We start from the raw sequence: 15818 nt of genomic DNA, 5'->3' as shown, positions 1-15818 counted from the left end.
TTTATTCCATTATGGTCAGAGAAGATGCTTGACATTATTTCAATTTTTTGAATGTTTTAAGACTTGTGTTGTGACCTAACATATGGTCTATCCTCGAGAATGATCCATGTGCTGAAAAGAAGAATGTTTGTTCTGATATCCATTAGATGAAATGTTCTGTAAATATCTGTTAGGTCCATTTGTTCTACAGTACAGATTGAGTCTGATGTTTCTTTCTGATTTTCTGTTATTAGAAGATCTTTCCAATGCTGAAAGTGGGGTATTGAAGTCTCTAGCTGTTATTGTATTGAGGTCCCTCTTTCCCTTTAGCTCTAATAATATTTGCTTTATATATCTGGATGCTCCAGTGGGTGCGTATATCTTTATAATTGTTATACCCTTTTGCAGAATTGACCCCTTTATCATCATATAATGACCTTCTATGTCTCTTCTTACATTTCTTGTCTTGAAATCGATTTTTCTGATATAAGTATAGCTACTCCTGTACTTTTCTTGTTTCCATTAGCATGGAATATCTTTTTCTATACCTTTATTTTCAAACTATGTGTATCTGTATAGGTAAAGTGTATTTCTTGTAGGCAACAGATAATTGGGTTTTGCTTTTTTATCCATTCAGTCACTATGTCTTTTGATTGGAGAGTTTAGTTCATTTACATTCGGTGTTATTATTGATAAGTAAGGACTTCCTCCTGCCATTTTGTTATTTCTTTTCTCGTTGTTTTGTGTAGTCTCTTCTTTCCTTCCTGTCTTCCTTTTAGTGAAAGTTATTTTCTCTGGTGGTAGGATTTAATTTCTTGCTTTTTATTTTTTGAGTATCCATTGTCTGTTTTGCAATTTGATGTAATCATGAGGCATGCAAATACTATCCTATAACCCATATTTTAAACTGAGGGCATTTTAACACATTGCAAAACCAAACAAGCAAAAAGAAAACTAGTACAAACTCTACACTTTAACTTATCCCCACACTTTTAAACTTTTTGTTGTTTCTTTTTATGTCTTACTGTACTGTCTGTGTCTTGAAAAGTTGTTGTAGTTATTATTTTTGATTGGTTCATCTTTCAGTCTTTCTACTTACGATAAGAGTAGTTTACACACCATAATTACAGTGCTATAATATTCTGTGTTTTTCTGTGTTTACTTATATTACCAGTGAGTTTTGTATCTTAAGGTGATTTCTTATGGCTCATTAACATTCTTTTCTTTCTGATTGAAGAACTCCCTTTAGCATTTCTCGTAGGACAGGTCTAGTGTTGATGAAATGCCTCAGGTTTTATTTGTCTGGGAAAATCTTTATTTCTCCTTCATGCTTGAAGGATATTTTCACCAGACATACTATTCTAGAGTGTAAGTGTTTTTCCCTCAGCACTTTATTCACGTCATGCTACTCTCTCCTGGCCTGCAGTTTCCACTGAAGTCTGCTGCCAGGTGGACTGGAGCTCCATTGGATGTTACTTGTTTCTTTTCTCTTGCTGCTTTTGGGATCCTTTCCTTATCCTTGACCTTTGGGAGTTTGATTATTTGAGGTAATTGTCTTTTAGTTAAATCTACCTGGTGTTCTATAACCTTCTTGTTCTTAAATTTTGATACCTTTCTGTAGGTTTGGGAAGTTTTCTAATATTCTCCCTTTGAATAAATAAACTTCCTACCTCTCTCTCTCTCTCTGTCTCCTCTTTGCCATCAATAACTCTTAGATTTGCTCCTCTTAGGCTATTTTCTAGATATTGTAGGCATGCTGCATTCTTTTTGATTCTTTTTTCTTTTGTCTCCGCTATGTATTTTCAAACAGCCTGTCTTCAAGCTCACCAGTTCTTTCTTCTTCTTGATCAGTTCTGCTATTAAGAGACTCTGGTGCATTCTTCAGTTTGTCAGTTGCATTTTTCAACTCTAGAATTTCTGCATGATTCTTTTTTATTATTTCAATCTCTTTGCTAAATTTCTGTGATAAAATTCTGAATTACTTCCCTGTATTATCTTGAATTTCTTTGAGTTTCCTCAAAACAGCCATTTTGAATTCTGTCTGAAAGGTTATATATTTCTCTTTCACCAGGATTGGTCCCTGGTGCCTTATTTAGTTTGTTTGATGAGGTCGTGTTTTCCTGGATGGTCTTGACACTTGCAGATATTTGTCAGTGTCTGGGCATTGAAGAGTTAAGTATTTATTGTGGTCTTCACAGTCCGGGTTTGTATGTGCCTGTCTTTCTTGGGAAGGCTTTCTGGATATTCAAAGGAATTTGGGCCCCAAGCCCAATAATGCTGTGGTTCTTGCAGACCAATGCCTCAGTGGGTTTAGATAAGATCCAGAAGAATTCTCTGGATTACCGGGAAGAGACTCTTGTTCTCTTCCCTTACTTTCTCCCAAACAAATGGCATCTCTCTGTGCTGGGCTTCCTAGAGCTGGGATTGGGGTGATGCAAGCACCCCTGTGGCCACCACCACTGGGACTGCGCTGGGTGAGACCTGAAGCCAGCACAGCACTGGGTCTCACTCAGAGCCCACTGTAAACACTACTTGGCTACTGCCTGTGTTCTTTCAAGGCCCTAAGGCTCTATGATCAGTAGTTGGGGAAGCCAGCCAGGTTTGTGTCCTTCCCTTCAGGGTGAAAAGTTCCCTCAGACCCAGGGCAGGTCCAGAGATGCTGTCTGGGAGGCAGAGTTTGAAGTCAGAAACTTTAGAAATCTAGTTGGTGTTCTGTTTTACTGCAGCTAAAGTGGCCCTCAAACCGCAAGACAAAGTCCTTCCTCCTCTTCCCTGCGCCTTCCACATGCTCCCACCACTACCAGCCCACGGGGAGTTCTGCCCCGCCACTGCCAGTGGTCACTTAATGCTCAGAAGCTCTGCAGTCAGCTTGTGGAGAATGTTGCCAGGCCTGGGACTCACCCCGCAGGGCAGTGGGCTCCCCTCTGTCCCAGGGGAGGTCTAGAAATGCTGTTCAATAGCCTAGGCCTGGTTTCAGGGGCCCCAAGAGCCCACCTGATACTCTACCCCACTGTGGCCAAGGTAGTACCTAAGCTGCAAGACAAAGGACCCTTTACTTTTCCCTTTGCTTTTCTCAGGCAGAAGGAGTCTTTGACTGTAGCTACCACAACTGGGAATGTGCTGCATCAGACCTGGAGCCAGCATGTCTTAGCATCTCCCCAAGGCCCATGGCATACTAGCTGTGTGTCACTCCTAGATCTTTGGGGCCCAAGGGCTCTTTAGTCAGTAGGTGATGGATCCTTCCAGGACTGAGGCCCTTAAAAGTAGCAGGTTCCCTTCTGGCCCAGGGTGTGTCTAGAAACATCATCCAGAAGTTAGGTCCTAGAATGGGGCCCTCATGACTGTGCCCAGTACCCTGTTACACTGTGGCTGAGCTGGCATCCAAAATGCAAGACAGAGTTCTCTTTACCTTCCTCTCTTTGAGCAGAAGGAAGGAGTCACTTACTTGCTGTGAGCTCTGCTGCCTGCGGTTGGTGGAGAGGTGGTGCAAGCACCCCCTTAGCCACTCTGTCTGGTACGTGTTGCTCTAGTCCCCTGGCTCTAAGCCCAGCCCAGCACCAGGCCTTGCCTAGGAATTGCAGTTCTTGTGTCCTAGACTGCTTTTCAAGTTTGCTTAGGACCCCAGAGCACTGTAGCCCATGATGGTGAGGCTTGCTGAGAAACTCAAGTTTTGACCACTGGGATGGGGAATTTCCTTCTGGCTCGGGCTGGTCCACATGCTCCCTCTGTGGGCACATGCTGGCTAAGCCCAGCATAGCTTTGCTGCCTGCTGTGACGGGGCAGCACTGAGTGCAATGCCAAGTCCCCCGTGTGTTGTGCTCTCCCTCCCCCAAGTACACAGATTCTCTCTCCACACCACGCGGCCGCTGCTGGGGCATGGAGGAGGGGTTGGCATCGGTGATTCAAGGCTGTCTTTTCTACCCTCTTCAGTGCCTCTTTCAGGAATATGAAGTTAAAACCAGGTACTGTCAGTGCTCACCTGATCTTTAGTTCTTATGACAGTGCTTTTATGACAAAATGAAGATTTCCCAGATCTGAAGGACACGAATTTAGAGATTGAAAGGGGTCATCAGTCCCCAACACAATACATGAAAATGAACTCTCATCAAGTACCCGGGGGACAAAGATCCTACACAGTTTGAAAGAGAAATGACAAGCAGTTCACATTCAAAAAGAGAGGAGTAACAATAGCTTCAGACTTCTCCAAAGCAAAACCAGAAGCTGGAAGACAATGAAGCAGTGCCTTCAGAATTGTGAAGGAGAATTAGTTTTGACCTTGATTTTTTGTGCTTAATCAAACTATAATGTAAGAGCAAAGATAAAGTATTCAGACTTGTATAGTCTTTAAACATTTACCTCACATTGGCTGGGCATGGTGGCTCACCCCTGTAATCCCAGCACTTTGGGAGGCTGAGGTGGGTGGATCACGAGGTCAGGAGATCGAGACCATCCTGGCTAACCGGGTAAAACCCGTCTCTACTAAAAATACAAAAAATTAGACGGGCGTGGTGGCGGGCGCCTGTGGTCCCAGCTACTCGGGAGGCTGAGGCAGGAGAATGGTGTGAACCCGGGAGGCGGAGCTTGCAGTGAGCCGAGATCGTGCCGCTGCACTCCGGTCTGAGTGACAGCGAGACTCCATCTTTAAAAAAAAAAATCTACCTCACATTCACCTTTGCTTAGCAAGCCACTCGAGGATATGCACCATCTAAACAAGGGAGTAAATCAAGAAAAGATACGGGCTGTGTAGGAAATAAGAGATGTTTCACAGGAGATGTGGGCAGCCAATCCCAGGGTGAAAGGGTGCAGAGGGCAGTCCATCTAGGGTGGGCAGGTCTAAAGACACTGGCAGAAATTTCTTCAAGAAAATGAAGTTAATAGTATAACTGAGGAATATAAATACCAAGAGAAAATAAAGACCTTTGGCAGGATGTTTTGGGTTTGAATTTGTGTTAAGTACATAGAAAATTAAGTAAGAGAAAAATTATTGCTAATTCTGGGGGTGGGAAGGATGTTAAGGAAAGAAGGAAAGCTGGCCATAGTTTGCTCTGTGGATGGGCATTTGCTTGTTACAATAACGTAGACATTGAATATCAGTCGAGCCAAAATGATCATTATGGCCATATTGAGAGCGAGGGAGGAGTGAAGAGATGTGGGGCTCACCTGCCACAGTGGGAATGCTCTGTGCAGGAAATTCATAAGTTGCAATAGGAAGACAAGTGCCAGAAGAACCAGCTGTACAGCTAGTTTTGGGAAAATGGATTCAGGAAGGAGGAGACATGACAGCAAACCTGTGCATGTGTTTGACACTTTGAGCTATGTGCATGCTTCATTTTGATAAAGTTAAAAACCTTTTAAAAAATCACTTAAAATTAAGACAAGTAGTATAGAAAGTATAAAATAAATTTCATCAGTTATAATACTAAATTATACTCAATGCAAGCTCTATATTTACTAAGTGTAAATGTACTGAATTTGACTGTTAAAGAACAGTGTATCAGATTGGATTTATTCAGCCTGTATTTATCATTTTTCCTGCAAGTATCTGTTGCCCTTTCTTCTAGTAAAGTACCTGATTTGGATTTGCGGATTTCCCCAGTTAGATGAGATTGGCAGAACTGCTCATCAGAGTTCTTCGCTCTCCATGAAACTGACATGTGACTCTAAGCCATGCCATTGGGACACCTGCTTCCTAGACTTTTATTCTTCCTCATAGTGACTTGACTGCGAGTACTCAGGACTGAGTCATCCCAGCTGTTACGATATGAGGAAACTATCCATCTGTTCTGCCACCTGCAACTCTCAGCTGCCCATTTCCTCTACTTTCTTTACTGGAAAATTTTCCTCCTGGTTCTATCTTATGAATTCCTTTTCTGTTTTAACTAGTGAGTCTATTTCAGTTGCCTGTAGCCAGTAAATGCTAACTGATACAGGTTAAACCTCCAGTAAGATTCAGCTGGATAAGAGAAAAAGAAAGATTAAAGGTGTATGTATAAATGTATGTAAGTAAACAAGCAAGATAGGTAAAAACAAAAAGTAGAACTTAAAATCCACAAAACAGAATTTAAGTTGAAAGGCATTAGAAACAAACAGGGTCACTATGAAATGATAAAATAGATGATTCATAAGGAAGATGTAACAGTCTAGGATGAAAAATAAAGCAAAACAAAACAAAACAAAAACCCTAGCAAACGGAACCTCCCAGTCTCAGCAGTCAAATACAGATGCATAATGGAAAAAAAAAAAAAAACCTCTTAAAAACTGAGAGAACTTAAAGTACAGTTGTAGTGGGTATTTTAATTTCTCTGTTTCAGAATTTAACAGGTAAAATATAAAGAATACAAAGATCCACCGTTAGAGAAACAAGTAGAAAATATGAATAGGGAAAATTGAGGTGATAAATGCTGAGAAGTATATTCAACCACATTTAGGGAAATGCATGTTAAAGTAACAGGAAGAAAACGTTTTTCACCCATCACATTGGTAGAATTGAAGAGTTGTCACTTCAGTTACAACTTCAGTGCTGCAGATGATACTGGAAAACAGATAGTTTCAAAGCTATTGATAGAAATGTAAATTATTACAATAGTTTAAATTATTACAATATTGTGCAGAGGTAACCTTCTATAAATGTTCATACCCTACTCAGCAGTCTAAGTTTTGGAGATCTGTCTTACAGAAATAATTAGAACCAAAATGTACTGGATGTGCATACAAGAATGTTTATTGCAACACTGTTTGCAGTAGTGTAGTGTTTGTAGTGTAGCATTTTGTTTGTAGTGGCAAAAAGTTGAAAACTTGAATATGTGTGAAGGGAATAAAGTTGTAGTACATCTGTACTACAGATGGAATGTTATTCAGCTGTCAACTTGGACATATAATTGACTAGGAAAGCAAATGGTAAAGTACTATGTCTGATTGACCCCATTCATATAAAATATGTAATAAAAACCGTGTATAGGATACATATGTATGGATGAATGTGCTTCTGAATGTGAAGAAAGGTATGGAAGCATCAGCCAAGCTGTTTCCAATTGTCATTTTAGGGAGGTGAGATGCAGAAGAGGAGATCTTGATTTTTTCACTTTTTATTGTAAGCCCAAGTTGCTTTTGTAATTAAGAAAAGATTATTAATAGATCAAATTAGAACTTTACCATGTTAAGAAATTTTCCAGGAAACGTGTAGTGTTTATTTTTAATATTCTTATTTCAGTAGCTTTTGGGGTACCAGTGGTTTTGGGTTACATGGATGTATAGTGGTGTGGTCTGAGATTTTAATGTGCCCATCACTGGAGTAGCATACATTGTACCCGATATGTCATTTTTCATCCCTTGCCTCCATCCCAACCCTCTCCCTTCTGAGTCTTGAGAGTCTGTTATATCACTCTGTGGAAACGTGCAGTGTTTAATCAGCAAGAAGTTTTAATTGGTAAATATATGGGTGTGCCTTCCTCTGAATCGCAGCAGCATTTGTTTTTCTTTTCAATTAGCGGGATTTGCCATGTGTTATTTTAGATTTTAATTAAAGGGCTACCTGTTCTATAGTGTTAGGGGTTCTGTTTTACTTCTAAATACGTTTTGCTTTGAACAGGGCTGTCTTCATCGGTGGAATACAACATAATGGAGTTGGAACAAGAACTTGAAAATGTAAAGACTCTTAAGACAAAATTAGGTATTGTACTTTTTTTTTCTTGACTTGTGTATTGGCCTTGGTTTCTTATTAAAGACTTTACTGTAGTCTGAAATACTAGAACAGTTATGAAATCTTTATATTAAAACTTTCAACCTGCCCCAAATCATTAATAAAGACTATCTTTTAGTTTGGGGAGAGGATAAATTTACATTTATGCCCTTTTTTTGGTTTTATATATATACCAAATGACTTTTCAAAGGTTCAGACGTTCAAAGATGTTGCTCCATTGCCTTCTCACTTTCATGTTTTCTGACAAGTCATCTGTCATACTTACCTTGTAATGTGTCTTTTTTCTGTATCTGCTTTTAAGATGTCTTTATTAGGCCGGGCGCGGTGGCTCAAGCCTGTAATCCCAGCACTTTGGGAGGCCGAGACGGGCGGATCACGAGGTCAGGAGATCGAGACCATCCTGGCTAACACGGTGAAACCCCATCTCTACTAAAAAATACAAAAACCTGCCAGGCAAGGTGGCCGGCGCCTGTAGTCCCAGCTACTCCAGAGGCTGAGGCAGGAGAATGGCGGGAACCTGGGAGGCGGAGCTTGCAGTGAGCTGAGATCCGGCCACTACACTCCAGCCCGGGCGACAGAGCAAGACTCCGTCTCAAAAAAAAAAAAAAAAGATGTCTTTATTATTGATTTTGAACAATTTGATTGTGATATGCCTTAGAGTAGTTTTCTGCGTGTTTCTTAGAGCTAGGAGTTTACAGTTTTCAACTAATTTGGAAATTTTTTGACCATTACTTCTCCAAATATTTTTTCTTTTCCTCTCATGCTTTCCTTTTTGGGAACTCCAATTACATGTATTTTAGGCTATAGCTTAAGGATGTTCCTTTATTTTTTAGTTTTTTTTCTTGCTGTGTTTCATTTTGGTTCGTATCTGTAGCTGTGTCTTCACTGTCACCAATCTTCTGCGTGTCCAATCTGCCGATTTCATCCAGTGGTTTTGCTTTTTTGTTTTTCTGCAGTCTGCAGTTTTCATCTCCAGGGGGGTCTGTTTGGGCGTGTTTTGTATCTTCTATTATGTCTCTAATTAACACGTTCAATCTGTGTCCTCCATCTTTGTGAAAATATAGAATATAGACAACACTTACAATGTTTTCGTCTGCTCCTTCTAACGTTTGTGTTACTTCTTCATATGTTTTGATTGATTGATTTTTTCCTCATAATCACTAGTATTTTTGTGCTTCTTTGCATGTCTGGAAACTTTTGATTAGAAAATATATATTTTGAATTTCACCTTGTCAGGTGAGATTTTACCCTTGTTGGGTGCCTCACTTACAGTATTTCTTTTTTTTTGTTCTGTTTTTTGAGACAGAGTCTCATTCTGTCACCCAGGCTAGAGTGCAATGGTGCAATCTCGACTCACTGCAACCTCCGCCTCCCCGGCTCATGCGATCTTCCCACCTCAGCCTCCTGAGTAGCTGAGACCACAGGTGTATGCCATCACAGCTGGCTAATTTTTTGTGTTTTTTGGTAGAGATGGGATTTTGCCATATTGGCCATGCTGATCTCAAACTCCTGGGCTGAAGTGTTGTGCCCGCCTTGGCCTCCCAAAGTACTGGGATTACAGGCATGAGCCATGAGCCATGACGCCTGGCCACTTTTAGTAGTTCTGTAAGTGAGGAACTTTGTTCTGGAATGCAGCTAAGTTGCTTGGAAACAGTTTGATATTATTGTGTCTTGTTCTGAAGACTTTTTAGGCTGGACCAGGGGATCATTGTATCTAGGGCTAAGTATTCCCCGCTGCTGAGGCAGGACCCTTCTACAAATTCTATCCAATGTCCTGTGATTGATGAGGTTCTGTACTGTCTTGTGGGAGAAGCAAGTCTTTTTGGCCTTCTGTGATTGTCGAGTGTTGTTTCTTTGCATGTTTTGGGGTAGTTCTTTCTTCAGCCATGGGTTGTTTCTTCACACGCCAAAGCCGATATACTTGAGAATTTTTTACTGAGTTCTTTACTGAATACTCAAGGGTGACTCTTTGCAGATCCTTGGAGTTCTTTTTCTGTGCTTTAGTCTCCTGTCTGGTACTTTGCTGCACAGACTCCAGCTGACATAGTGTCCCCAGATTCCCATTTCATACTCTCAAGTCAAGGGATGGGCTGGGCTCAGCTTGTGTTCCTCCTTCCTGCATCATGGCCTGGAAACTCAAGACAGTAAGCTGGATCAGAAAGGGCTTGTGTGGTTTGTTTCCTGTGTCTCAGGTGTCATTGTTCTTCCACAATCGGATGTCCACTGTCTTGGAAACTGTTGTTTCTTATCTGTGTACTTTTTGGTTTCTTAATTGTTTCAGACTGGATGACAAACGTGGTCCCTGTTGTTGCAGCAACTTTGGAAGTGGAAGTCCAGTGTTATGTTCTTGAAAATTAGATATGGTGTTCATTTATTTTCATTTCTGTTGATAATAATATATTTCCTGAAGTTACTTCAGTCATCCTGCTGTCGGTGGATGTTAGATGTGTCTAGTTTTTTGCTGTTACAAATAATGTTGCTATAATCATTCTGGTATGTATCTCTTGGTATATATGTTTTTCAGGGTACATACTAGATATGGAATTACAAGATCATTGTGTATGTGCCTGTGCAACTTTTGTCGATAAAGCCACGGTTTTCTCACATAGTTGTATTAGTTGCATTCCTGCTGGGCGTGAGCAGGATTCCTGTCGCTCCACATCCTTGCTTATACTTGGCAATGTTGGACTTTAAACTTTTTACTGACTTAGTGGATGTGAAGTGGTGTTTCACTGGTATTCTAATTCATATGTTCCTGATTTGTATTTTGAGTTTTATGTTTCTAATGTTCATTTAGCTTCTGTTTGAAAAACACAGGTTTGCTGGTAATAGATTCTCTCAGTTTTTGTTTATTGGAAAACGTACTAAAAATTTTTGTTTGCTAGTTATCAGCATTGGAAAGATGTCATTCTACTGTCTTCTGGTTTCTGGTTGAAAGTCATGTTGTTGCTCTTTCAAAGGGCTTTAAAGATTTTCCTTTTGTCTTTGTTTAGCAATTTTACTCTGATGTGCTTAGATTTGATTTTCTTTGTATTTATCTTGAAATCTCTGTGTCACTTCATGATACTGTGACTTGATGTCTTTTATCTGGGAAAATTCTTGGCCATTATCTTATCAAATATTGCTTCTGCTCCATTCTCTCTTGTTTCTTCAGGCAGCAGTTACACATATGCTAAACTTTTTCATTCTTATATTCTTTTCTGTAATTATCTCCTTTTGTATCTTCATGCTTTAGTCTGATATTTTCTATTGGTCTGTCTTCCATTTTGCTTTCTTTCAGCTATGTCATAACTATTGTCAAAACTATTGAATTTTTCATTTTAGTTACATTATTTTTCAGTTTTAGATTTTCTGTTTATGTTTTACAGATTTAAATTTACTTGCAAAATTTTCCATTTATCACTTATTTTATTGAATATGTTAATCATTTATTTTAAAGCATCTTTCTGATAAATCCAAAATGTGAATCACCTGGAGGTCTGTTTCTGTTGTCTTTTTTTCCCCTCTTTTTCCATTTATTTATTTATTTATTTGATGGAGTTTCGCTCTTGTTGCCCTGGCTGGAGTGCAATAGCCTAATCTCGGCCTGCTGCAACCTCCGCCTCATGAGTTCAAATGATTCTCTTGCCTCAGCCTCCCGAGTAACTGGGATTACAGGTACCCGCCACCATGCCCGGCTAATTCTTTGTATTTTTAGTTGAGATGGGGTTTCACCATGTTGGCCAGGCTGGTCTCAAACTCCTGAACTAGTGATCCGCCCGCCTCGGCCTTCCAAAGTCCTGGGATTACAGGCTTAAGCCACTGCGCCCGGCCTCTTTTTCCTATATATGGTAATGTGTAATTGAATGCCAGATATTTCTTATTCAAAACTATAGAAACTCTGTATGATGTTTTCTTCTTTTGGGGAGAATGTACTTTTGCTTCTGGCAGACAATTAGAGTAGGGACATTTCAGTCTAATCCGTTATACTTGAGATCATTCAAGACCAGACTTTGGTCTTTACGACAGCTGGTCTGTTTTCACTTTGGCCTCTTCCCTCATACTAGGGTATAGCTTTTCATTGGTAATGGAAGGCCTAGTTGCTTAGTTATTGACTATGACCCCATTTTCTTAATACATTTTAGTTTTTACCTCTCAAGAAACAGGAGCCTGACAGAAGCTTTGCTTGGCTTCTCAGCCTCATAGTTGCATCTTTCTGTTGTTCTTCTCGGCCTCTTAGCCACTGATGTCTTGAAGGGAAAGTGGCACTGTCTGCCAGGCTCACTTCTTTGCCCTTTTCTTTTCTGTATGATCATAGCGTCTCAAATTTTGACTGCATTGGTACCCCCAAATGCCAATGTCTGTCCTTTTGGCTCTGTTGAGTTTGCTGAAAGGTTTGCTTTAGAATTATTGCCTTTTACCCATTGATTTCTCAACCTCTTGGGTCCGTGCCATTTACATGTTGGGAAATGCCTTGCAGCGGAAGGTGTAGTACAAATCGGAGGTCTTAGCTCAGTTCACTTCACAGAATATTGGCCCCTCAATTTTCATTGTCTTGGTAGCTCTCTGATATGTTCATACAAAATTTTTTTTAAATTAAGTTTGATTCATATTTTCTACTTGTTCTTAGCATGAGGATTGGTGTTGTAGGTAAAAGTAGAAGTTTGCTTCCAGCCTTTAGAAAACTAGAAGTGTTTATCTTTGGGATACTAAGAATAGAAGAGGGCCGGGCGCGGTAGCTCACACCTGTAATCCCAGCACTTCGGGAGGCCGAGGTGGGCAGATCACGAGGTCAGGAGATCGAGACCATCCTTGCTAACATGGTGAAACCCTGTCTCTACTAAAAATACAAAAAATTAGTCAGATGTGGTGGTGTGCGCCTGTAGTACCATCTACTTGGGAGGCTGAGGCAGGAGAATCACTTGAACCTAGCAGGCAGAGGTTGCAGTGAGCCGAGATCGTGCCACTGCACTCCAGCCTGGGAGAGCGAGACTCTGTCTCAGGAAAAAAAAAAAAAAAAGAATAGAAGGGATTTTTATTCATACAACTTTATTCATTCAGATATATATCAATATGTAGATCTATATGAAATACAAATATAGTAGGCCCTCAGTATTTGTGGGGGTCTGGTTTCAGAACCCCCATGGATACCAAAATCTACACATGATAGAAAATTATTGCAGAACCTGTGACTATAGAAGACCTACTGTATTTCTGTATTTTCAGAGTCAGCTGTATATTAACAATATATTTCCTGAACAATTGAGATGTCTTCACAAAGCTGAAATTCAAGCATCACAGAATTGCTTCTGCTCCATTCTCTCTTATGAGGCTTTTAATGTAGCAAACTGGGTTTAAAACTCTGATTTCTGGCCGGGTATGGTAGTTCTTGCCTGTAATCCCAGCACTTTAAGAAGCTGAGGTGGGAGGATCGTTTGAGCCCAGGAGTTCAAGACCAGCCTGGGCAACATAGCAAGACCCTGTCTCTACAAAAAATAAATAAAATAAAAAATTAGCCAGGCATGGTGGCACGTACCTGTAGTCCCAGCTACTTGGGTGGTTGAAATGGGAGGATCACTTGAGCCTAGGAGGTTGCAGTGAGCTGTGGCTATACCATTGTTCTCTAGCCTGGGTAACAGAGCAAGGCCCTATCTCTAGTTTTTATAGTTTGTGGAGGAAAATTAAAAGTAATTTGTGTTTTTTCAGAAGAAATTATGTAAAAAACAGATTATAGCATTATGGAATAAAAATGTTAATCTGGAGAAAACTTTGTTTTATTTTGTTTTTCCTTTTAATAGAGAGGCGAAAAAAGGCTTCAGCATGGGAAAGAAATTTGGTGTATCCTGCTGTTATGGTTCTCCTTCTTATTGAGACAGTAAGAATTTATTTGCCTAGTTAAATAAATAGCAAATTACATATTATTTACTTTAGCATTTGAGTATGGCAGCTCCCTCAGATAAATGGTTTCTTGTAAACTGGTTTTCTATCAACAGGATTAAAATCCATCTATGCCTTTATTTATGAAAATCCAATAAAGCAAAAATGGAAATTAATGGCAATTTAAAAAAAATTCTGAAGATTATCTGTTTCTTCATGAAAGGAGGAAATTCAGTCTTTGTTTTCATTAAAAATTAAGAAAACAAGGTGTTGCAGATAACCTGCTTTAAATTCTGTGATAAAATATGAAAATTACATTATGAAATTAGTTCTGATAATATTTTACCACTTTTTGAAGTCTGTGGAGTTGTGTGTTTCCAATTGGTGAGATCACTTAGTAGAAGGATCTGTGCTACCAGCTTTTATCACAAGCTTTGAAATTACAATAACTTGCAGAATCTTTTAGAATTTCTTCAACTCTTGTTTGTAGTCTGATTACTTTAGTTTTATATATAGCCTTTTGGTCTTGACTGCTTTCCCTCTATTCTGAAACATATGTTTGGTTACCTAGATTTTAATATTTTGTATTGGTAAAAAGTCTTGAGAGCTGACCGTTTGCTGTTTGTCTTGTAGTCGATCTCGGTCCTCTTGGTGGCTTGTAATATTCTTTGCCTATTGGTTGATGAAACAGCAATGCCAAAAGGAACAAGGGTAAAGTAAAATCCTTTAAAATATCTTTCTTTTGCAAAAGTATTCTATGTCTATACCCTGAGTATTTCAAGTAAGCTAATGAAAACATTCACCTTTGTGCCTGTATATACTTCAAGTTATATGAATTTCTTTATGCAGAGACCCTTTGTAATATAAACTGTGGTTTTTGTGTCTAATTTTTTACTTTGGATTGACAGGGCCTTATTTCAAGTGTTGGAATTTCCTTTCAGATTTCTTATCAGAGTTTATCTTGATTTTACTGAAATTCATTTAGCTATATGAAATTCCTTTAGCCACAGTCTGGATTCAGATCCCCGACCCCAGTCTTTCCAGGACCTTGTGCCGTCTGTTACTGCCACTGTTGTATTCAGTAACAGCCTCTTCTCCATGAGTGTAAGCCCACCATCATGCTTCACGTGCCTCATCCTACAGACAGACAAGAAACTACCCTTGTCCATGTACAGTCTTATCTTTTTCTTTAGTTTTATACTCAAACCCGCTGATAGAACAGGAAGTCACTTACTGTACTGACTTCCTAGTCACTTTTAACCCATTTTACTATAGCAACAAAACAAGTCCCAGGCCCTGTGGTGCATTTTTGTACCCATCCCTCTTAGTGCTTAGTAGAAAATGACTTGTATGTTATACGAGATCCCAGTATAATTGTGTAAAAAAATTAGATAATCTTCATCCTTCCTACATGGCTTCTCTTGAGATAGCATAATTCCAAAGTATTATCTCTGTTGATCAATAAGCTTTTGTAGGGGAGAAGAAGTAATTTCTTATTCTAACCTATTGCAAGGTTCATGGCTGAGATGCCTATAACAAAAGATTAACAAGAGTAAAGCTGACAAATTTATTTAAGATAAGTTTTACATATCACAGGAGTCTTCAGAAATGAAGAAGACCAAGAAAACAGAAAAAGCTGTGTATTTTTATGCTCAGGTTTGGTGAAGAGTGGACAGTATTGGGGAAGTATGATTGGAAGACAGGGGTGTGATCTAATGATTATAAACCGGGGGGAATTTAGCAAGGCCTGTTCATATTCTTCTCGGTGTGCCTCTCCTCTGGGTGGCGGGGAGGGCACCCTCGAACGGGGGGGTCTTATGGCCTGCTTCACAGAAGAGAGGCGGATCAGTGTGTGACCTTCCTGTGTTTTCTCAAATACTAGCCCCCATATTTTGGAGTAGTGTGTCCTGAACCCCATCACTTTCTACTAGCATCATTTACTTATTCTTCAAAAGATTGTCAAAAAGTTATTTTTTATTGGGCTGACTGTAGATTCTTAATTATCCCTGTTGTTTCTATTAGATGTAATCTGTGCTGACCAGTACAATATTCAGATAGTTTCTTTTATTAGTAATCTTTGAAAATACTGTTCTACTTCAGTAGGGAATAGTTTTTTCAGATTTCATTATAAAAATACTAACTTTTTTGTGTTTTTTTAAAGTTCTAGGTAAAGACAGTTTTTGAGATAGGGATAATTGTTTAGGAAAAAATTCATAGCATTACTTTTTAAAAATCGGTGTTAACAGTTTTGTCTTTTGTAACTCTGAATTCCCAAGGAAAATTT

The 15818-nt window shown here is 39.4% G+C and overlaps 1 protein-coding gene across 5 annotated transcripts in view; it reads left to right on the top strand.

Annotated features, from left to right (window-relative positions):
• The window catches only part of LMBR1 (limb development membrane protein 1), a 212157-nt gene that overhangs the window by 141996 nt on the left and 54343 nt on the right, over positions 1-15818 (top strand). For all 5 annotated transcript variants that reach the window (XM_023225374.2, XM_023225370.2, XM_023225375.2 and 2 more), the window contains 3 exons: positions 7568-7648; positions 13456-13532; positions 14168-14245. In XM_023225374.2, coding sequence (XP_023081142.1) covers positions 7568-7648; positions 13456-13532; positions 14168-14245 — 236 coding nt within the window. The remainder of the gene's footprint in view (positions 1-7567; positions 7649-13455; positions 13533-14167; positions 14246-15818) is intronic.

The sequence above is a fragment of the Piliocolobus tephrosceles genome, chromosome 8 (genome assembly GCF_002776525.5).
Source record: "Piliocolobus tephrosceles isolate RC106 chromosome 8, ASM277652v3, whole genome shotgun sequence".
NCBI lineage: Eukaryota > Metazoa > Chordata > Mammalia > Primates > Cercopithecidae > Piliocolobus > Piliocolobus tephrosceles.
This window is presented reverse-complemented; position numbering and strand designations above follow the sequence as displayed.